This window comes from Mus musculus, chromosome 4, assembly GCF_000001635.26.
Source record: "Mus musculus strain C57BL/6J chromosome 4, GRCm38.p6 C57BL/6J".
NCBI lineage: Eukaryota > Metazoa > Chordata > Mammalia > Rodentia > Muridae > Mus > Mus musculus.
Window position 1 is genome coordinate 108,127,243 of NC_000070.6, and position 23,463 is coordinate 108,150,705.

At 45.8% G+C, this 23,463-nt stretch overlaps 1 protein-coding gene across 1 annotated transcript in view; it reads right to left on the minus strand.

The window, feature by feature from the left end:
• Nucleotides 1-17,729, minus strand: part of Scp2 (sterol carrier protein 2, liver) — a 101,142-nt gene extending 83,413 nt beyond the window's left edge. The window contains exon 1 of the mRNA XM_011240477.2: nt 17,539-17,729. Coding sequence (XP_011238779.1) covers nt 17,539-17,559 — 21 coding nt within the window. The 5' untranslated portion in view covers nt 17,560-17,729. The remainder of the gene's footprint in view (nt 1-17,538) is intronic.
• Nucleotides 17,730-23,463: the final 5,734 nt, after the last annotated feature.

The window sequence follows — 23,463 nt, forward strand, 5'->3', positions numbered from 1 at the left end:
AAATACCATTTAGACGTGTAAAAATAGCTTAGGAACTCCACTACACCCAAGGCTGCACCTGATATCCTCAGCCCAGTGACATGACTCAAGATAACCAGACTCAGTACTAGAACCCCACGATGCCCACTGGACAGTATATAAGCAGAGACCAAGAACAATGCACATTTGGAGAGACTCCACCCACCTTGATCTGCCCTGACTCTGAGTCTCCCCCAAGATTCTGACCCTTGTATCAGAGACTTCTATTAGAGACTGGATCTGACCTTCAGCTAAATGACACCGCTGAGCAGCCTTAGGGTATAGATAGGCTAAGCACACCGTAGTTAGGAATTTAGGGTGTGAATATTGTGTGATGATCCTCAGCATAGTAAAATATAACTTTTGCTATCCTAACTTCACGTATGTACCTTCTTGCTCAGGACAAGCAGGCACTGAGAGACACTAGGAGAGCTGCCTAGTCTGCTTTGGTCTGTTAATTAGCAGGCACCTCAGTTAGCCATTTGTCCGGGTGTCTTTGAGACTTAACAGTACTGTTTTAGACCTTTGGTGGCGAATAGTGTTTTATCAAGTTAATACATTCCAAAAGTTTGGTTATTTGTTTGTTTGATTGTTTGGGGTTTTTTTTTTTGTTTGTTTGTTTGCTTTAGTCCCAGTACTCAGAAGGCAGAGACAGGAAGATCTCTGAGAGTTCAAGGCCAGTCTGGTATAGAGCTAGTTCTAGGACAGTCAGGGCTACACAGAGAAATCCTGTCTCAAAAAAAACAATTAAAAAAAAAAAGATTTTAGGTCTGACACAGTGATGATGGGCAAGCAATAGCTCTTCATGACCAAGGATAACCTCAGAGAAATTGTGATACAGATGTGTAATATCCCAACACCTCTCCCCATAGGCACTGAAGTTTTAATCACTACACCAGCCTTTGCACACACAGCTTCTTTTCAGGAACTTTCTTTCACCATCGGAACCGTAGGATCAAAGACAAACTCCTCCAGGTCTACAGAAAAAGATGCCTTCTGTATTTTAGGTGTCAACACAAGCAATGCAGCTCTCATCTCAAAGAGAATAAGAGACAGTTTATTCTAGAACCGAACTGGAGGGACCATGGCCCAGAAAACATGGCGTTAAATCAGCCCAGGTCCCATCTTCCCTGTGGAATTAGCTTCAAGATGCGTTAGAGTAACAGAAAGCAAAGACATAAGCTAAGTGTTGAAAGCCTGGCTGAACCCAGGCTTCCTCACAGGCCCTGAAGAAAGGACAAAGGGAATCTAGTCCTAAGTCCTTGTCTTGGCAAGGTCTTGTCTGGAGCAAGATTCCAGTTCCTGGGAACTTGGCTTCTCCCTGAGGAGATTGGACCAAGGCCACTTGAGAGAGAATTATTAAAACTGGCTTAGGAGTCAAAAGTCAAGAGTGTTCTAGGTTAAAAACAAAACAAAGCAAACAAACAAACAAACAAACAAAAACCAGTAAAAAGAAAATTCCTGAATAATAAGCTCCTGGAGACTATTGTTCCCTTCAGCGTTGCTCTTCCTGTCTATTGCTCTTTCCTCCTCTACCCGTCCCTTTAAAAGTCCTATGGAGGACTGGTGAGGCTGCTCTTCCAGAGGAGCCAGGTTCGATTCCCAGCACCCACATGACAGCTAATCACTACCTATTTCAGTTCCAGGGGATCTGATGCCACCTTCTGGCCTTCTCCAGAACCAGGCATGCAAGTGGTGCACAGGCATACATTCAGAAGAATGACTCACACATAGCATTTTTTCTAATTAAGATTTTTATGGACACTGGGCAGGCAGACACCACTCTGATGATGAACTCTGTGATGGAGAGGATGGGGAGATGGAAAAACAGAATGGCGCATGCTCTATGGAGAGAGAAGTGAATGTGTGATGGCGGTGACAGGGGAGAGAGGGGGCTGAGGCTGACCCTCAGGGAGGTGTACAGCAGCCTGGAGCTTATGCAGACTCAGCCCCCAAGCACACTGACCAGTCTTGGATTACCCTGGCTCTGGGCACCTATGGGGGCTGGACTGAGAAAAGGTTCACTTTCTGGATCATCATGGTCTGTGGTGCCACCCATGTTGGTGTTGGTGCTCCATGCTGCTGTCCCAGACCAAGATAAAACTCAAAATCTATGTTGATGTAGGTGAAATAGCAGCTTTTATTCACTTGTATGAAATATCACCTCAGAAGCATACTGCCTCCACCTGCTAACCTAGAAACCTAGACCTAGTCCTGGAAGCTTAGCCTCTGTACAATCTTATCTAGGCCTAGAATGTTTTCAGCTTCTGAGGTTTGTTGCTGAATAAGATCACCCTCTCTTGTTCTTTCTGAACTCTAGCTGGCTGGTTCAACTCAGCTGTTCTGGCTCAAACTCCTCTCCAGGATGATGACTGATTGACTGATTCCATCTGCGCTCGCTCTCTCTCTCTCTCTCTCTCTCTCTCTCTCTCTCTCTCTCTCTTTCTTTCTCTCTCTCTCTCTCTCTCCCTCTCTCTCTCTCCTCTCTCTTTCTCTTTCTCTCTCTCAGCTTCTGAATTGCTCTGCTTGGTCTCTGCTTAGGGTCTCTGTCTTTACTGCTGTGAACAGATACCATGACCAAGGCAACTCTTTTAAGGACAACATTTAATATAGGCTGGCTTATAGGTTCAGAGATTCAGTCCATTTTCATTAAGGCAGGAACATGGCAGCATCTAAGCAGGCATGGTACAGTAGGAGCTGAGACTCCTACATCTTCATCTGAAGGCTGCTAGAATACTGACTTTCAGGCAGCTAGCATGAAGGTCTTAAAGCCCACACCCATAGTGACACACCTGCTCCAACAAGGCCACAGCTCCAAATAGTGCCATTTCCTAGGCCAAGCAGATACAAACCATCACAGCCTCATACTAACATTGGCAATATGTTCTAATCTTCTGGCTCCTTCTCCTTCTCTGTCTTGTTCTGTCTTCACCTCTGTCTAGCTTGTTCTCTCTGCAACTTGTCTCTGTACAACTGTCCCAGTAAAACTCCCTCCCTTTTTCTTTCTGCACTGCATTTTTTCAGTAGCTTCCCTTTCCTCTCTCTTCTCATGAGAGCTGGGCTGATCCTATTCTGTCAAATCTTTCTCTGATTCGTCACTTTGTCTGCCACTCAATTAGACATCACTTTCAAACCTGGGTTCTTCTACAAACTAACTTTACCTTCATTATTTGGGATTAACAGTGTGTACAAAGGGCATGCATATCTGTATTCCAGCCAGAGGGATTAAAGGTGTGCCACAACTAGAAACAGGGTTTTTCAGTAGACACAATGTGATCAAACAGGTTCACAATGTGATCAAACATTCTGCAACACATAAGTGGTCTGTGCTGCTGACTGCTGACATGGTAATGTCCTCGGGCTTTGCTGCCTGGTGTGGGGGAGGGGTGTGTTGATGGAAATGGTGTGAGGTCATGATGACGCCTGAGCTCCATGTAGCATGAGTGGGTCAGTGGTCCAGTTACAACAGCCTGTGCTGATATCTGTGGCCAAGTCACTACCAAAGGTCATGAAGATGTCTGTGGTATGGGATGCCGCCAGAAGCCATGTTGATGCCTAAGGGCTGTGTTGAGCTGGTCCCATCCCTTGCTCCTGGTGACAGAGGTGTCAGCTGACAAACTCAGCTACCACCCAGGCCCAAATCCAGAGCTAGCTTTGAGTTGGCCTATCCTTATATCTATCTTGCCACACCACCTCCAGTAGGATCTGTGTGACAAGTTCCACAGACTGAGGGGATTGACCTCAAAAGGGGGAGGCCTCCTGGAAGAGTTGTGAAACTCTTCGTTGGAGAAAAAATATTGAGCCATAGTTCTTATGGCAATCAATCTGTTTTATTTTCTCTTATTCCTTTTCTTATTTACATGTTCCTGGTAGCCTAGGCCAAGATCTTAAGCGATAATAATGGGTAAGAAACCATCCCTAGAGATGGGGCCGCTAACATGACCTAATCCCCGGGGAAACCAATGCTTTACTTTCTAAATCATTTACAAAACTATTATGAAAGAATTAAAATCGTTTAAATTAATACATTGAAGATTATAAAAAATCAGGCAATAGATATTAAATAATAATTGACCATGGGGCTGGAAAGTTAGTTCAGTGGTTAAGAGCTCTGACCATTAAAAATTTATTAACCTGCTCCTGGAAATATGCCACTAGCCTTGGATGACAGCCCCCATTGAATACATCCTTTTAGAATTGTTATATTTTGATGATTTATAATGATGTTATCTGTTCTGTTTGTGATTCACTGAATGCATAGTTTAAGAGTTGTAATGCTTGGATGATTTTTGTGCTTTACTCTGCCAAATGATTTTTGTTGGTATCTGTGATTGTTTCACTGGCTATAGTGTCTAAGAGATGTAATGTTTGGTTTTTTAATGTATAAAACCCCCTGCTTGAGATCTGCAGAATACACTCAGATTCAAACTGCCTCTGTGTTTGTTTCTGTTTGTCACTGCCAAATCCTTACCCACCTAGCTTCAAGGACCTTCATTCCAGGGACCCCCATACCCGACTGGGGTGGTCCATGGCACTATCTCATATATAATAAGGTGCTGGAGTGCTCAAAATGGCTGGTCCTGTCTAACCATAGCTGAAGGGTCTCTATGGTTTTAGGAAACAGCAGGATATTCAAGAGGAGTCTCATCAAATGTCCAGTGCTGATGGTGTGGCAGAAACCAGAGGCCTTGAACCAAACCAGTGACTCACTGCAATGAACATTTGCAAATAAAGCTGTTTGAGTAAAAGGATATACTGTGTGACAGACTGAAGCTTCCAATGCTAGTACTTCTGTAGAATCCAAAATAAGTTCAAGACCACCTAGCCCCTCCCCCTCTGAAGGGACTTTCAGAAACATAGTGGTCAAAATGACTAAGTCTACAACTGCCAAAACAAAATGAACTGTTCTCAGAAAAATAACCATAACAAGATTAGCAGTTCCCAGAGAAATTCCCCTACCCTGCCCCACACTGAATTCTGACAAAAACAAAAAACAAACAAACAAACAAAAAAAAAACACAAACCACCCTGACCTTGCTAGAACTCCCTGTGATGTTAATAGCTGTGACATTAATAACTGACCCATAAGTTCAAGATCTACTGCTGCTTTGCTGATAAAATCATAATAACCAACCATGGGGGCAGGCAGAGTGAGAGACTAGGCCAAAGGGTTACTTAGTCACCCTATGCAAACCAACCAATGCCTGAAAGGGTTACTTGCTACACCAATGAGAATAAGCCAGCTAGCCCTGTTGCCTAAATCTGCCCCTTACAAGGTATACAAAGTGTATCCTTTGTTTGTTCTGGGTCTCTCCTCTGGCCTGGGTGCTGAGAGGAGGGTCCCCAACACATTGGATCAATAAAAACCTCTTGTGGTTTGCAGCAATGGTGGTCTCTGTGGTCTTTGTGAGTGAGGGTCTTTTGATGGACTCCAACACTTCATATGTGAGAGAGGCTGGAAAGATGGAGAAGCTGAGTGGCCTGTGACTGGCATGAGAGGAGGCTGGGGTTGATAGAGGACAGGTCATTGCCCAGAGGGGTTAGTGATATAGTTTTGTTTTGCTTTTGTTTTCTTTTTCTTAAGATTTATTTATTTATTTATTCATTCATTCATTCATTCATTCATTTATTTATTTATTCTATATAAGTACACTGTAGCTGTCTTCAGACACACCAGAAGAGGACATTAGATCTCATTACAGATGGTTGTGAGCTACCATGTGGTTGCTGGGATTTGAACTCAAGTCCTCTGGAAGAACAGTCAGTGCTCTTAACCCCTGAGCCATCTCTCCAGCCCTGTTTTTGTTTTCTTTTGCAGGGAATGTTACACAGGTGGGGGTGGACATAGAAAACTGGGGAATGAATGAGATTGGGGTTCATGATGTGAAATTCCCAAAGAATCGATAAAAAATATTATGTTGAGAAAAAAAGGGGGGGTGTGTGCTCTTGAGCTCTCTAAGACAGAGCTTTGAGAACAATATTCTCTAAACCCAGCACTTGAATAGAGTGATTTCTTTCCTACCACATGGCCTGATGTCTAATTGCCAGATGTCTTATTTAGGGTTTCATTGCTGTGAATAGACACCATGACCAAGGCAACTTTTATAAGGACAACATCTTCTACATGTAGCTATATGGTGGGAGTGTAATTTGTTGAAGACACTGTCTTTTCTCCAGTGCATATTTTTTGCATCTCTGTCACTCAGTGGCTGTAGTTATGTTGCCTGTGTCTGGGTCAGCAATGCCAGTCTATGGATTGATGTGTCTGTTTCTGTGCCAGCACTGTGACCTATCTTTTACTTCTCTAAGACTCTAGCTAAGACTTCTAGTACCATACTCAGTAGGAATGAGGGAGTGGCCATGCCCACCTTTACATTTCCCTGAATTCACCTAGACCCATTTTTAATTCTAGGCCCTGATCTCCCTTTTCTTATTTACTTTAGAAGAAATATTTTTAGGGTAAGTATTTCTGTATTGTTCTTCAGCCTCTTCTAAATATCTGGAAGCCTTGTCATAGCTTGTTGCTAATCTCAGACTTCAGGAAAGAAAGACAGGCTGGAGAGATGGCTTGTAATATCCAAAATGAATTCAAGACTACCCAGTACCTTTCCCCTTCGAAAAGGACTTTCCAAACTGTACTAGCAGGTCAAGTACAGAGCCAGATAAGGAAGCTGGCTGACTAAACAAATGTAAAAACATAGTTTTAGTGGTCAAAATGATTAAGCTTGCAGCTACCAAAACAATATTAGTTGTTCTCAGAGAAATAGCCATAACAAGATTAGCAATTCTCCTGCACCCCTGCCCCACATTGAATTCTGACAAAGACCACAAACCACCCTGACCTTGTTGCGAGAATAGCTGTGATGTTAATGTACTATTACTTTGCTGACCAAATCATAATAACCCACCATGGGGGCAAGCAAAGTGAGTTACTAGGCCAAAGGGTTACTTAGTCACTATACAAACCAACCAATGACACCAATGAGAACCCTGTTGCTCAAATCTGCCCCTTACAAAGGTATAAAAAGTGTTTTCTTTCTTTGTTCTTGGTCTCTCCTCTGGCCTGAGTGCTGGGAGGGAAGTCCCCAACATGTTAGAATAATAAAAATCCTCATGGGTTTTGCAGCGATGGTAGCAGTCTATGTGATCCTTGTGAGTAAGGGTCTTTTGATGAACTACAACATTTGGTGCATTGACCGGGAAGACCCTCCTCAGGGGGACACAGACACAGCACATTGGAGGTAAAGTGGAATCCCTTCCTGTCTGTCTGTGTGTCTGTCTGTGTGTCTGTCTGTCTGTCTTGTTCACTTGTGTGTCCTCCATTAGACCACCTTCTGATTCTGTTTTGCTTTTGGTTTGTCTGGTTTCAGGTCTGGTTTTGGTCCCAAGAAGACAACTGGTTATCTTGGTTTGGTTTTAGGCCAGTCTTAGGTTTTGGGGGCCTTCTCATGGAGAGGGACCCATTTGGGGTGGTTGCAGTGACAGGCAGATGTGCCAAAATGTCTCAGGCCATAACACTGGAGGACGCGCCGGTGTCAAGCTGGGAAGTTGGATCTGAAACAGTCCTTCTCAACCCAGCAGCAGCTAGGGTTCAGTATATGCCTGGAACAGATAGTGTCAGGCTTCTTTGGAAATCGCGTGTAAGAAGCCCCGTATTGGTCTTGTTTGTGTTTGTCATTTTCTGTGATACTGTGATTCTATGGTGGTTGCCTGAAAATGATTTATGTGTGTGTCTTGTGTGTCTCTTTGTGTTCGGACTTGGACTAACGACTGACGACTGTTTTTGAGTTATGCCCCCTGGAATAAGCCTAAGAATCCAGTCAGATCCCTATGCTGACCACTTCCTTTCAAATCCTCAGCTGCCCTGCCTCCCACTCCAACTCCAGGGAGCAGTGGCCCTGCCCACAGACCTGGAACCTAGGGAAGAACGAGCTCAGAAAACCCAGAGCAAAAGAGGGGTGGTCCCTGAGAAGTCAGTGGCCCTGGATGTTGTGGCTGCTGAAGAGGAGATAGAGGAGGCTGTGGGAGTGGCCGGCCAGGAGTGTCCTATGGTGTTCATTGCCCTGGTTGCTTTTCATACTTGCCTAATGGTGTTTCCCTTTCCCCTGCATCCCATCTCTTGTTAGCAGCAGAAAAAGTGCTTTCACTTTGAGATGTCAGTGGCCCAGCACCTCTGTGAGAGCTGGGCTCCCTTCCCTGCCCCGTGTGTCTTCTGGGGGGGGGGGGGGGCTCCCTGCTGGCCATGAGTCTCTTCCAAGCTCCAGCGAGAGAGGCATCCGCCCACTTGGGGCTTCCCCTGTCCAATGTAAGGAGCACCTGCAAGTCTAACCGCCAGGCTCTGATGGGGGTCTTGTCTCTGTGGGGCTAGAAAGTGCCCCAACAAGTTGACCAAGGTAGGAGGAAGTTACAGAAGTTAGGAGAAGCACAGGGTAAGTCAGTAAGAAAGTTAGCGTAAGTTGATAAGAAAGTGCAGAGGAGGAGAAATGAAGGAACAATAGAGGTCTGGAAAGAAGGGAGCTAAGAGCAAAGCTTCAGCAGACTCAGGAGAGATGAATGACAGTGGCAAATAGAGAGGTTAACAGTGAGGAGAAGTGAAAATAGAGATGAAGGAGATTAGAGAGGTCTGAGATGAGAGAGATACTCTGAATGAGAAATATTTAGAGGAGGAACCAGTAAGTAAGAGACAGGCAAGAGGAAGAGTTGAGGAAACATGAGGCTGACAGAGACCAGAGTCAGAATCAGAGATGTGCAGTGAGGCAGAAGGATAAACCAGGGTAGAGGCAAACTATGAGAGAAAATGAGTGACAGGATAGGGACGTGATAATTAGGTAACATCCAAAGGAAGCAAAGTCAAGGAGGAGGAACAAAAGATAGATAGATAGATAGATAGATAGATAGATAGATAGATAGATAGATAGATAGATAGATAGAACATTGTATGAGATCTTTTACAGTTAGGAATCAGGAGCAAAGAGAGGTAAATAACAAAGACTACAACCCGGCAAAGTGGCACATGCTGATAATGCTAGCACTTGGGAATGATCTATAAGGAACAGGGAGCCAGGGAATTAAAAAGGAATAAGAGAAAATGCTGGCCACAGTAGTCAGAGAAACTAGAGAACTTAGATAGTTCCTGGCAACTACAGAAAGCTTTTGGCTAAAGATCAATGTGTTGACTTTAAAGGAAAAGGGCACTGGGTGAGAGACTGCCCCAGAGAAAAAGAAGAGGATCCCCCCTCATGACCAAACCCTTCCACCTGTTCATGGCTAAAAGTGAAGGGATAGCAAAAGGGGTCCTAACACAGAAGCTGAGTCCGTAGAAGAGGCCGGTGGCCTACCTGTCAAAGAAGCTAGAAAAGAGACTGTGTTTCATATCCCCCACCGACCAGTGCAAAACAAGTTAGAAAAGTTCCTGGGCACTGAAGGCTTTTGCAGATTGTGGATTCCAGGTTTTGCTGAATTAAAAAGATAAACAGCTGCCGGGCGTGGTGGAACATGCCTTTAATCCCAGCACTCCGGAGGCAGAGGCAGGTGGATTTCTGAGTTCGAGGCCAGCCTGGTCTACAAAGTGAGTTCCAGGACAGCCAGGGCTATACAGAGAAACCCCCGTCTCAAAAAAAAAAAAAAAAAAAAAAAAAAGAACAACAGGCCTTTGATGCCATTAAGACTGCCCTAATGTCAGCTCCAGCTTTTGGCCTCCCAGATGTGACTGAGAACAAAGGTATTGCCAAAGAGGTTCTTACTCAGAGATTCGGGCCCTGGAAGAGACCTGTGGCATACTTATCTAAGAAATTAGATCCTGTGACTGCGGGATGGCCTGCTTGCTTACACACAGTGGCTACTATACTGGTCAAGGACACAGATATATTGGCTTTGGGACAGAACCTGGTGATCTCAGCACCGCACGCCTAGAAAGTGTGGTTCAGCCCCAATCATGGCTCACATGACTCATTCCCAGACCCTGTGGTTCAACTCTGATAGAGTCACTTTTGCCCCCCCCCCACCCCGACAAGTCTGAACTCAGCTACCCTGCTCCCACACCTAGACTGTCAGCAGGTTCTTGCTGAGACACATAGATGGCATGGAGATCTGACAGACCAGCTACTAGAGGGTACAGACGTTACCTGGTTCACAGACTAAAACAACTATCTAGAGCAGCTGTGGTAGCTGGACAGGCCCTGCCAGAAGACACATCAGCTCAAAAGGAAGAACCGATCACCCACACTAAGAAAAGGAAAAAGGCTCAACATCTACATGGATAGCAGGTATGCTTTTGCCACAGCCCATGTCCATGAAGCCATATATCAACAGAAGAGTCTACTGATGTCGGGAAGAAAAGAAATTAAGAACAAAGAAGAAATACTGGCTCTACTGAGGCCTTCCACGACCCTGCCAAGGTAAACATCATCCACTGTCCTAGTCTCCAGAAGAGAAATACCTTGATAGCAAGGGGCAACAACGTGACAGAGAGGCATGAGCAAGTACAGCCATGGCCCTGCTGGTGGTGCTACTGGCAATGGAGCCTGAGTTTGCCTACATATCAGAGGACTTAGCCCTCATTTCCAAAGATTCCAGTCACACCTCCAGGAGAAAAAAATCCTGCCATAAAGACAAGCAGAGGCTATGGTCAAACAGATACAGCAATGGACTCAATTAGGGGTAAGCAAGCTCATCCAGACATTCTCCAAAACTAAGTATCATGTACCAGGGTTAAAACACCTTGTGAAGCAGGTGGTGCACAAGTGTGTGCCCTGCCAAAGAGTCAATGTCTGCCACACCATGGTGGATCCAGGAAAGAGGTACCGGGGAGACAGACCTGGCATCTACTGGAAAGTAGACTTTACTGAGGAAAATATGGGCATTACTACCTTCTGGCTTTTGTAGATATGTTCTTGAGATAGATAAAAGTTTTTCCCTGTAAAAAACGAGACTGTTCAGATAGTCATCAAGAAGATTATTAAAGAAAATTTCCCAAGGTTTGGAGGGCCAAAAGCAATAGGGTCAGGTAATGGCTCTGCCTTTGTTGTTCAGGTAAGTCAGGTGTGGCCAAGTATTCAGAGGTCAAATGAAAATTCCATTGTGTGTACAGACCTCAGAGCTCAGGAAAGATAGAAAGAATGAATAGAACTCTAAAAGAGACCTTGACAAAATTAACCGTGGAGATTGGTGCAGACTTGGTGCTCCTTCCCCATGCCCTATTTAGAACTAGAAATTCTCCCTCTTGATTCAGCCTTACTCTTTTTGAGATCCTTTATGGGGCTCCCATGCCCATCACTGTCTAAAAATGATGTGTTTGAAACCATATTTTGTTGTAATAATGATCTGTATGCTAAGTTAAAAGGCTTGCAGGTAATGCAGAAAGTCTGGTCACAACTGGCTACAACGAATGAGCCGGGTACCCCAAAGACAGCTCACCAGTTCCAGGTCGGAGATCTGATCTACATGCACCTGTATCATGCTGAGACCCTCAAGCCTCGTTGGAAGGGTCCCTGCCTAGTCCTGTTTACCATCCCTTCTTATTCTGTTTTTGTTCTTAACCTTTGGCCCATGTATCCTTGATTGTTTAAATACAGTACAAGTTTTGATGCTCAGACAACAATATCAGTAACGGTAACAAAGTGAGATATCATTTCAGGATTGAAATGTACCTGGGAAAAAGGGGGGAATGTAATATCCAAAATGAATTCAAGACCACCCAGTACCTTCCCCCTTCGAAAAGGACTTTCCAAACTAACTGTACTAGCAGGCCAAGTGCAAAGCCAGATAAGGAAGCTGGCTGACTAAACAAATGTAAAAACATAGTTTTAGGGGCTGGTGAGATGGCTCAGTGGGTAAGAGCACCCGACTGCTCTTCCGAAGGTCAGGAGTTCAAATCCCAGCAACCACATGGTGGCTCACAACCATCCGATCACGAGATCTGACTCCCTCTTCTGGAGTGTCTGAAGACAGCTACAGTGTACTTACATATAATAAATAAATAAATAAATCTTTAAAAAAAAAAAAAAAAACATAGTTTTAGCGGTCAAAATGATTAAGCTTGCAGCTACCAAAACAATATTAGTTGTTCTCAGAGAAATAGCCATAACAAGATTAGCAATTCTCCTGCACCCCTGCCCCACATTGAATTCTGACAAAGACCACAAACCACCCTGACCTTGTTGCGAGAATTCCCCTGACATTAATAGCTGTGACGTTAATGTACTATTACTTTGCTGACCAAATCATAATAACCCACCATGGGGGCAATCCAAGTGAGTCACTAGGCCAAAGGGTTACTTAGTCACTATACAAACCAACCAATGCCTGAAAGGGTTACTTGCTACACCAATGAGAACCCTGTTGCTCAAATCTGCCCCTTACAAAGGTATAAAAAGTGTGTTCTTTCTTTGTTCTTGGTCTCTCCTCTGGCCTGAGTGCTGAGAGGGAAGTCCCCAACATATTGGATTAATAAAAATCCTTATGGGTTTTACAGCGATGGCGGTGGTCTCTGTGGTCCTTGTGAGTAAGGGTCTTTTGGTTTTTTGTTTTGTTTTGTTTGTTTTTCGAGACAGGGTTTCTCTGTGTAGCCCTGGCTGTCCTGGCACTCACTTTGTAGACCAGGCTGGCCTCAAACTCAGAAATCCGCCTGCCTCAGCCTCCGGAGTGCTGGGATTAAAGGCGTTCGCCACCATACCTGGCTGAGTAAGGGTCTTTTGACGAACTACAACAGACTCAGTGGGTAAAAGCACTGTCTGCTCTTCTGAGGGTCCTGAGTTCAAGTCCCAGCAACCACCCATAATGAGATCTGATGCCCACTTTTCTGGTGTGTCTGAAGTCAGCTACAGTGTACTTATAGATAATAATAAATAAATCTTTTTTAAAAATTAAAAAAGCCGGGCTGTGGTGGTACATGCCTTTAGTCCCAGTACTTGGGAGGCAGAGGCAGGTGGATTTCTGAATTTGAGGCCAGCCTGGTCTACAGAGTGAGTTCCAGGACAGCCAGGGCTACACAGAGAAACCCTGTCTCGAAAAACAAAACAAAATTTAAAAAGCAAGCATGTGAAAGGACATGTGATGAATGCTTTGCTAATGATATGCATGTAGTGTGTTAAAATTCTGCAGACTCAGACTGATTAGATACACGTGCTGAGGCAAGGCACATGGAGGACACATGATGTTTGGAGGGTATAAATAGGACTGGACAGAATGATGGAGACAGAGCTTGGCTTGCTGGTACACCTAGTTGTGCAACACTTGTGGGTCTTTTGTCTTCACTGATATTCGCTTCCCTGAGAGAGGCACAGCCAAGAACTTCTCTTGGTGTCCCTCTGGGTCCCTCCTGCTGAGGATGTCCTTCTGGGTCCCTCCCTGGAGCTGAGGCTGAGGCCTGATTGTCTCTGCTAGATCCTGCCTCCACTGTTGCTAATCTGACTCTACCAAACTAAATTGCTGGTTTATCTGTGAAGTGTTTGTGGGTGGATGGAGCTGCCATCACCTGCTAACCTGTGAACTGAACTGCTTATTTCCAGACAACACAGATGGGGGTTGCTACAAGGAACCTTTCTAAACAGGTCCATTTCCCCTGTATCCTTTCTTTTCCACTACCTCGGTTGGGTGGTGGGCTACAAGGGAGGCTAAAGCTTTTAAGAACCATCATTAAAAATAGGTTTTGAGGACTAGAGAGATGGCTCAGTGGTTAAGAACACTGGCTGTTTGCTCTTCCAGAGGTCCAGAGTTCAATTCCCAGCAACCACATAGTGGCTCACAACCATCTGTAATAGGATCCTATGCCCTTTTCTGGTGTGTCTGAAGACAGCTACAGTGTACTCATATAAATGAAATAAATAAATCTTTAAAAAAAAAAAGGTTTTGAAAAAATTAAAGTTATAGTACTGTCACTCACTACAAGCCAGAAAATTCAGAATAAAATCAATTGTGTTGTTTGGTTTTTGGTTTTTCGAGACAGGGTTTCTCTGTATAGCCCTGGCTGTCCTGGAACTCACCAAGCTGGCCTCGAACTCAGAAATCCGCCTGCCTCTGCCTCCCGAGTGCTGGGATTAAGGGCATACGCCACCACGCCCACCCGGCTGTGTTGTTTGTTTTTTAAGCTGGGTTAAATACAACCAAGACTAATCTGGAACTTTTTGCCTGGTCAACAGATGACTGTAAACTTATGATTCTTCTTCCTTACCTTCTCATGTTCTGAGGATACAGGCATGTGCCACCCACACCAGACTTAAAGTCAAATTCTGTTTGATCATCTTGTCCCTTATGATTTTTCTTTAACAGGGAACACATTTGTACCAATCATAGGGACTGTTAGGTGTGGTCGTTCCTAACAGTTCTACTACACTTTAAGGAAGACCTCCATCCATTCTGAGCTAGCTGAGGGTTTATTTAATTTTTGTTTTTATCAAGAATTACTATTGGAGTTTATCAGTTTCTCTTTTTAACTTACTTATTTAAAAAAAAATCAATAAATTTATTTATGGGAGAGAATGCACAGCACATTTATGGAGGTCAGAAGACAACCTAAGGAAATCAGTTCTCTTGCTACCATGTGGGGGTCCCAGAGGTGGGACTCAGATCAAGTTTTGCAGCAAGTGCCTTCGCTCATGGAAATATATCTCACTGATCCCAAATTTTTTCTTTATTTTTATAATGGTAAAAACATAATATAAGGGATGGAGAGATGGCTCAGTGATTAAGAGCACTGACTGCTCTTCCAGAGGTCCTGAGTTAAATTCCCAGCAACCACATGGTGGCTCACAACCATCTGTAATGGGATCTGATGCCCTCTTCTGGTCTAAAAACAATTACAGTGTACTCATATACATAAAATTTTTAAAAATCTTTAAAAAAAAAACAAAACCACATACTGACTCAATACTCCAAGGCATGCTAATCATAAAACAGATAGCGACATTCCTCCACCCACCTGCTTCCTGGGTTCAGAGAGTGTTCCTTCAAAGAAAGTCACTCTGACCCACCCTGACCATCATGGAACCCGCTATGCAAATGTGCTATTGTTAGAGGCTCATAGAAACTGTCTTGAGAAATAACCACACAATTATCAGGTATTTTTCCTTGTGACTTGGGACTTCCTCGGGACTCTTAGCTGGTATTTTTGGTATTTTCCAACAACGCCCTCCCCACCCCCTTGAGTTGTGTTTTTTTCCTCTAAATACCCCCTCACCCAACTACTCAGGATGCTAAGGACCTCTATCTCTGTGTGGTGTACAACTGTGGGCCTCAGAGTGCGCCCGGAATAAAAGTCCTCTTGCAGTTTTCATCAAGACTGGTTCTCGTGAGTGATTTGGGGTGTTGCCTCTCCTGAGTAAGAACATGGGGGAGTCCTCACTTTGTGGGTCTTTCAACCATATATCTTGTTATGTTCTGTATTTGTCAATTTTAAGAAATTCCATCACCATAAGCTCCATTTAGGACCAATCAGAAAGGCCAGTAAGAACTGTTCTGTCTAGCCAGCCAAAATAGCTTGAGTCAGAGCTGACCACTGGGCAGCGCTTCCTGTATCTACACATGAGCTCACTGTGGTTTTTGCCTCTATAAACTGGCCCTGGGGGACTAGAGAAATGGCTCAGCAGTTGAGAGCACTGACTGCTCTTCCAAACATCCTGAGTTCAAATCCCAGCAACTACATGGTGGCTCACAACCATCTGTAATGGGATCTAATGCCATCTTCTGGTCTGAAGACAGCTACAGTATACTTATTTATAATAATAAATAAATCTTTTTAAAAATGAAATAATAAAATAGAATTTTAAAATAAATAAATAAATAAATAAATAAATAAATAAACTGGCCCTGGAAAACATTTGTGGCCACAGTTAGCTCCTGAGTCTCCTCTATGGCTCTGATCAATCAGTCTTGGAGTGTGTGATCAATAAACCAGCCCTTTCTAACTGAGATCAGTGTCTGAGTGGTTTGTGAAGCAATTCCCAGACCTTAACAATAATAGCCCCATATTCTCCTTAAAAATAAACATTCTGGGGAGCTGGAGAGGTGGCTCAGTGGTTAAGAGCACTGACTGCTCTTCTAAAGGTCCTGAGTTCAAATCCCAGGAACCACATGGTGGTTCACAACCATCTGTATTGAGAGCTGACACTGCCCTCTTCTGGTATGTCTGAAGACAGCTACAGTGTACTTACATATAATAATAAGTAAATCTTTAAAAAAGATAAACATTCTATTTTTTGTGTTGATATCAGGAACTGGCTTGGCGGATTGCTTCCAAGCCCAGTGATGTCATCCATAGTTGACAGGGACCAACACATCTATTGCCACGACAATTTGCTTACATTCCCAGAGTCCACTTCCCACCCTTACCTTCCAGTGGTTACGTCACAGGCTAAATAAAAGGCAAATCCTTCCTGGCCGTCCCCCCTTCTTTCTGTCTTTTCTCCCTTTATCTCCATCACCCACTTTGCACCTGACAATAAGCCTCTGCCATGTGGAACTGCATTGGCCTGGTGTGGTCTGTCCGGACACAAGCCACAATTCCAACACCTCATTTTGTCTCTATAATTTTTTACTAAAACTGATTGATACCAGGTATTGGGAATCAGAGGGCCACTTTAAAGGAGTTCCAGGTTCTCCTGTCCCCTAACAAAAACTTGAGAGTTGCAGCAGAGGAGGGACAGTTTATTAGGAAAAGATGAACTCCAAGGGAGGTGCAGGCCAGAGCAAAGTTCAGCAGCCCAGCTGCCTCAAGCACAGAAACCTGTGACTTCTGCAGTCCCTTAGGGTAGGTGTGGGCTCATTTGCATAGTGTGGGCTTTCAGAGTTGGTTCCACAGGTTACAGTAACTTCCCATCTCAGATCTCATTAACATCTTATATCTCATCCTGGGGAGAGGACTGCATTTTCCAGGTATAAGAGCCATGGCTACTTTCAGACATTCTAGAATATTTCTGTGGAGCCAGGTTTTTTTTTTTTTTTTTTTTTTTTTTTGGCACGAAAAGAAAGGCAGGAAAAATTTTGGCAACACAAAAAGGAAGAGAAGCCAGTCATTGGATGAAGTGTCTCACCAGAAGCTGAGCAAGAATCCCAGTGTAATTAACAAGGCCCCTTCCTTTCCCAGCCTACTTTTCCCATCAGAAGGCCCATGTACAGGAAAAGGACATGTACTTACCACCTGGGCTTAACCCCAGAGGCTTCTAGTTTGTCTGAGAGTAAGGCCATCCACATTATCTCCAGAGCTTCATGCATCTCCTGGAGCCAGATAGACCAGAGAGGTCTCTCAGCAAATGGCCTAGGCTGCTCTCTGATGCTGTGATAAAGCACTGAGACCTAAAGCAACCTGGGGAAAGATTTATTTCATACTCTAACTCCCAGGTTACAATCCACCACTGCTAGAAGCAAAAGACCAGGGCTGCTTTTTGGCTTGCTCACCTACCTACTTATCTCTTTCCTTCTCCTCACCAACCCATTTTTTAGACAGCCCAGGCCCTCTTGCTGCAGGGTATTATTGCTCCCAACAGACTGGACTCTCCCACATTAATCAGCAAATCAGATACATACCCACAGGCCAGTCTGATCCATGCAGTTCCTTATTTGAGACTCCCTTTTTCCACATGTCTTAGTTTGCTTCTCTGTTGCTGTAATAAAATTGGGACCAAACCAACTTAGAGGAGAAAAGAAATTATTTCATTTTGCGAGTCCAGGCAAGAACTGGTCCTGGAGCAGAGGCAGGAACCATGGAGGAAAACTACATACTGGCTTGCTTTTCATGACTTGCTTAGCTTGAATTCTTAATCAGTAACCCAGAGGTTCCTTAAAGGACTAGTGTCTAGAGGTGGAATCTCTCACAGTGGAGTAGACCCTCCCACATCAACCATTAACCAAGGAAATGCTATTGAAAGTCAAGGTGAGGGAGACATTCCTCAGCTGAGATTCCTTCTAGGTTTGGGGCAAGTTGACAAAAACAAGAAAACAAGCCTTTGAGGTGTAATTTGAAAACCACCAAAATGGCACAAATGGTGGGAGATAAGAGAATCAATTGCTTATTCTTGCTTGGAGAAGCCACATGGGTACATCTTACTTTATTCTCTTCTGCCTTGGGGAACACATACCATATAACCACTTCTTCAGAGTACCTTTCTGTTTTTCTGAAATATTTGTGAAAATTATTTTTAATTATGTGTATTAGGGTGGGGGTATGTGTACATTCGAGCAGGTGCCCACAGAGGCCAGAGCAGCAGATCCCTTTGTGTTGGGGCCGGCCAGCGGCTCATATGTCCGGATTTGAGCCTGGAAGACATCTTGGAATCTGGAAGAAAAGAGGGAGCCTAGGTGGGTAGAGAAACAATGGAACCAAAACATGCTAGTCTATTCAAAGTTCAAATTCTAATGTCGGGAAACACACCTTATAAAAAGGTGGAGAAAAGTCCATTCCCACCAGTTCATCCTTGGAGCCTGGAACCAGCTGCAGGTGATGACCTGCAGAATAGGGCGTGGTTTCCAGAATAGCTCCAGGGGGCCTCTCAGCAGGTAGCAGTATCTTGAAGAGGAACAGTGACAGTGGCAGAACAATAGGGCGATCCAGGGAGGCAGGCTCCACCCCAGGTGATCTTCTTAGTGGCAGCAAGGTCAGGTTCTGGCTTAGCCTGTTTCAGGCTGTGGGGGGAGGTTACATCTCCTCCCTGTTATTAATATAAAAAAGAAAGGCTGGACTGAGGCATAAAATTTATTTATGCTCTATAGTTCTGCCTGAATTCTTTTTTTGTTTGTTTTGTTTGTTTGGGTTGTTTGTTTGTTTGTTTGTTTGTTTGTTTTGAAAGACCCCCGACGTGGGTAGTCAATCAATCTGAGGAGACCCTCTCAAGGACCAGCGAGACCACGATTCGGATGCAAACAGCAAGAGGCTTTATTGAGAACACGGGTACCCGGGCGACGCAGTCTATCGGAGGACTGGCGCGCCGAGTGTGGAGTTTTTACCCTTTTTATAGGGCTGGGGCTGGGGAGCAAAAAGCGCGGTTACAGAAGCGAGAAGCGAGCTGGTTGGTTAGTTCGAATAAGGCTTGGGGTATTTTCTCGGTCATTTGGGGAAACTGAGGTGGGACTTTTTAGTTCTAAACAATGTCTATTTTCAAGAAATGGGTATGGGAGGGGTACGAGGAAAGGGTCTAATGAAGGTTCAACAATGGGCACACACCTGGTCAGAACATTGGCAGACACACAGGTTCAAGGAGTGGCCAGAGCACTGTGCACCTCTATTTTTCTAAATCAGTGAAGCTAGTTCTGCTAACACTGACGTCTGAGAGCCATCTGTTCTTGGCCCTGAGCCGGGGCCCAGGTGCTTGACCACCGATATTTGGCCCCTGTCCCAGTATTATTCAGCCTTAATCTTTAACTGTTAATCTTTAACTGAACTTTCTTGTAACTTTTGAGAACTCAGCTCTGGTACTTTTTCATGCCTTGCAAAATGGCGTTACTGCAGCTAGCTTGCTAAGCCTGATGGTGGGGTCTTTCATTCCCCCCTCTTTCTGGAAACTGAATAAAATCTTTTATTCACGTGATTCCACTTCTTCTGGATCTATTGATTTGAGTTGGTGATACTGTTGGGTCAAAACCAGGGCCTGCACTACCGAAATTCTGTCTTTTACAAACTGGACCAAGCGGTTGAGAATACAGGGTCCGAAGAGTAGGATTAATAAAAGTATTATCAAGGGGCCCATAATGGTGGATATTAAGGTCGTGAACCATGGGGACCTGTTAAACAGTCCCTCAAACCACCCTTGTCCTGATTCGAACAATTTTTGTCTCTGGTTCAACCTTTCTCTTAGCTTTGCCATGCTATCTCTTACTACGCCAGTGTGGTCCGCGTAGAAACAGCATTCTTCTTTTAGGGCAGCACATAATCCTCCTTCTTTTAGGAACAGTAGATCTAATCCCCTCCGGTTCTGTAGGACCACCTCAGACAACGAGGTCAGAGACTTTTCTAGGGCACTGACTGACTTTTCTAAAGCCCCAAGGTCTGTATGTATGGCTGCCTGGAGCTGCTCGAATTGTTTGGTGGCCACTAGGGCTGTAGTCCCGGTTCCTACTCCTGCAGCTATGCCGCCCATAGTAAGTCCTCCCAACAGCAGGGCCAGAGTTAATGACACCGGCTCTCTTTTATATTTGGTTTTTCTCTCAAACTGGCCATAAACATAACCAGGGGAGTGGTAGGTCACCTTTGGCCAGAGCTCAACCAGGACACAGTAATCGGTGGTGAGGTCGAGTACAGTGGTAGATAGGCAGGGAGTGAGCCCGGTGTTGCAAGCCCAAATGGTCCCGGCGGGAGCAGCCAGATAGTAGGACCCGTCGCTCGTCTTCTGGGTGGTATTACACAGGGCCTGATGGGTTTTGGGAACTGCTCCTACGCAGAGTCCCTGTCCGGTCACTTCGGACAGGGTCAGCTTGTGTTGGGAGGCCACGGAGCAGTTAGCTGGGGCAGAGGTATGGTTGGAATAAGTACCTAGGACGGCAACCCCTTCGTAGTAGGGGGGTCCCGCTACCAGACACAACCAGCACTCTTGGGTTTTGTCAGGACTGGTGAGGTTGAGAGCTTGGTAGGCTCCATCTACCAGGTTTAGCAGCCTGTCTCCCGTCCCAGGTTGTTGAGAAGGTGGGGCAGTCTCAGGGACTATAGAGGCTGCGCCTGGAGGAGGAGGCTGAGGAGGCCTGGGGAGCATGATCTGCACGGGTCGGGAGGGGGGTAACTGGTCAGTGATCACGGGATTAGGCCCAATGGGGACGCGGGGCCCTATATTGAGGACCTGGCGGGTCAAAGAGAACCGGGTCACCGGGTCGGTCCCTGTGGATCGGTACAGTCTTAGTCCCCATACTTTGGGGCCATCCCAGCTGGCCTTTTTGCCCGCGTCAGTGAATTCCAGGACTAGGGGATTGCATCGACCCCCCGGTGTGGCGCCCTTGATGTCACTGGAGACCGCTGAGGAATCATAACAGGGGCCCTGATTCCGAGGGGTGTTTCCTCGCTTAAGGGAAATTAGGTCCCATGATGATGATGGCTTCCAGTATGCCTGTCCAGTGGTCTCACAGCCCCATTTGCCACAGTAGCCCTCTCTCGGCCCTCCACACCCTGTTGGTACAGTATGCCCGGGGCAAACATAGAAGTCAAATGTTCTTGCCCTTTTTCTTCCCCCGGGAGTGCGACACCCGAGTCCAGTCTCATCCCAGTCGTCCCCTATTAAATCGCACAAGTCAAAGTACAGTTTAGGAAAGGCATCGGTCATTGTCCCCAGGAGGGAGGTAGCATTAGCTGTTTGTCCTGTCATTAAGTTGGTAACTCTCCAAGTAACATTGAAGACCTGATGAGGGCTGTCATGTTGTACTGATACTCCTGCCCTTATTAAGATCCCCAGGATTATTAGGGGGCCCCACGGGTTAATCTTATCTTTAAGGGGTTTTGAGAACGCTGGACCTTCCATGTCGGTCCTGATGCTGTTCCGGCCGGAGGGGTTGTCGCCGCTTTTACGTGAGCGGCGTGGATCCACGCAGCGATGCCGTCTACTTTGAGAGCGGTGGGGGTGGTCAGCAGGACGGTGTAGGGTCCTTTCCAGCGAGGTTCCAAGTTCTTAGTCTGGTGCCGGCGTACCCACACGGTGTCGCCGACACGGAAGGGGTGTGGTATCACTGGCTGGTCCAGCTGGTCCTGATAGGCAGCGGCCAGTGGCTTCCAGACCTCTCGTTGTACTGCTTGGAGGGCCTGTAAGTGAGCTTGGAGAGAGGGGCTATTAGTAAACTTTGACATTTCAGGATCATGGAAATTAACAAGGGGCGGGGGCGCCCCATACAGGATTTCATACGGAGTGAGTCCATGGGGGCCCGGAGTGTTGCGGGCTCGGTAGAGGGCTAAGGGAAGTAGGAGTACCCAGTCTCTAGTGCCAGTTGCAAGCGTTAATTTGGTCAAAGTCTCCTTGATTGTCCTATTCATTCTTTCTACCTGACCTGAACTCTGGGGTCTGTAAGCACAATGTAGTTTCCAATCAATCCCCAGTAGCTTGGCCACCGACTGACTTACCTGGGAGACGAAGGCAGGCCCATTATCAGTCCCCAACACTTGGGGCATTCCAAACCTTGGAAATATTTCTTCCAGAAGTTTCTTGGTCACTATTTTGGCAGTCTCATGTTTGGTTGGGAAGGCTTCAACCCAGCCAGAGAACGTGTCCACGAATACCAGGAGATACTTGTACCCATACAGTCCGGGCTTCACTTCAGTAAAGTCAATTTCCCAATGGGTGCCTGGTCGATGTCCTCTTACTCGTGTTCCGGCCCTGATCTTAGTCTTACTGGCATTTACTTGGACACAGGCTTGGCATGATTCCGCCACCTCGTGGAGGATCTTATCTTTATTTAGCATGTAATAGGGGCTTTCTTTCCTGTCTAGAAGTGCCCTCATCTTCTGATAGCTAAGGTGGGTGAGCTGGTGAAGGAAGTCTAATAATTCAAAGGTGAACTGGTCAGGCATCACAGGTTTACCTTGCAGGACCCAATATTTTTTCTCTCTATCATATGTGGCTCCCAACTCTTGTAGGTTCTTTATATCTGTCTCAGTATAATGGAAGAAGTCTGGAGTGTACGGGGTTGAGGTCTCTATGAGAAGTGAGGAGGCCTTTGTGTCAGTCCCCATGGCTGCTTCCCGGGCTGCCTGGTCCGCCATTCGGTTGCCTTTAGCTTCAGCACTATTGCCTTTCTGATGTCCTGGGCAGTGAATTATACTGAGTCTTTTGGGCAGAAAGAGAGCTTTCAGTAAGGCCAAGATTTCGCCCTTGTTCTTGATCTCCTTGCCTTCTGAGGTGAGCAACCCACGTCTCCTATATATTTCTCCATGGACATGGGCGGTAGCAAAGGCATAGCGGCTATCAGTATAAACATTTAGCTTCTTACCTTCTGCCATCTTTAGGGCCTGGGTGAGTGCTATTAGTTCAGCTCGCTGGGCGGATGTCCCGGCTGGCAACGCCTTGGCCCAGATTACCTCGGTCTCGGTGGTCACCGCTGCTCCAGCCCTACGTTGTCCCTCTTGCAGGAAGCTGCTTCCATCTGTATACCAGGTGTGGTCGGCGTCTGGGAGGGGCTGGTCCGTGAGGTCTGGTCTGGTTCCGTGTGTCTCGGCCAAGATCTCGAGGCAGTCATGGTGAGGCTCTTTCCCCGGTAGGGGGAGCAACGTAGCCGGGTTTAGGGCTACCACCGGTCCGAACTGGACCCGGTCCGTATCTAGGAGCATCGCCTGATAGTGGGTCATGCGGGCGTTGGATAGCCAGCGGTCAGGGGGTTGCTTGACTAGTGCCTCTACTGCATGGGGGGCCAGGATGACTAGCGGCTGTCCCATGGTTAGCTTGCCTGCATCTTTTGTCAGAACGGCAATGGCTGCTACCATCCGTAGGCAAGGGGGCCACCCAGCTGCCACTGGGTCTAGCTTTTTGGACAGGTAGGCCACCGGCC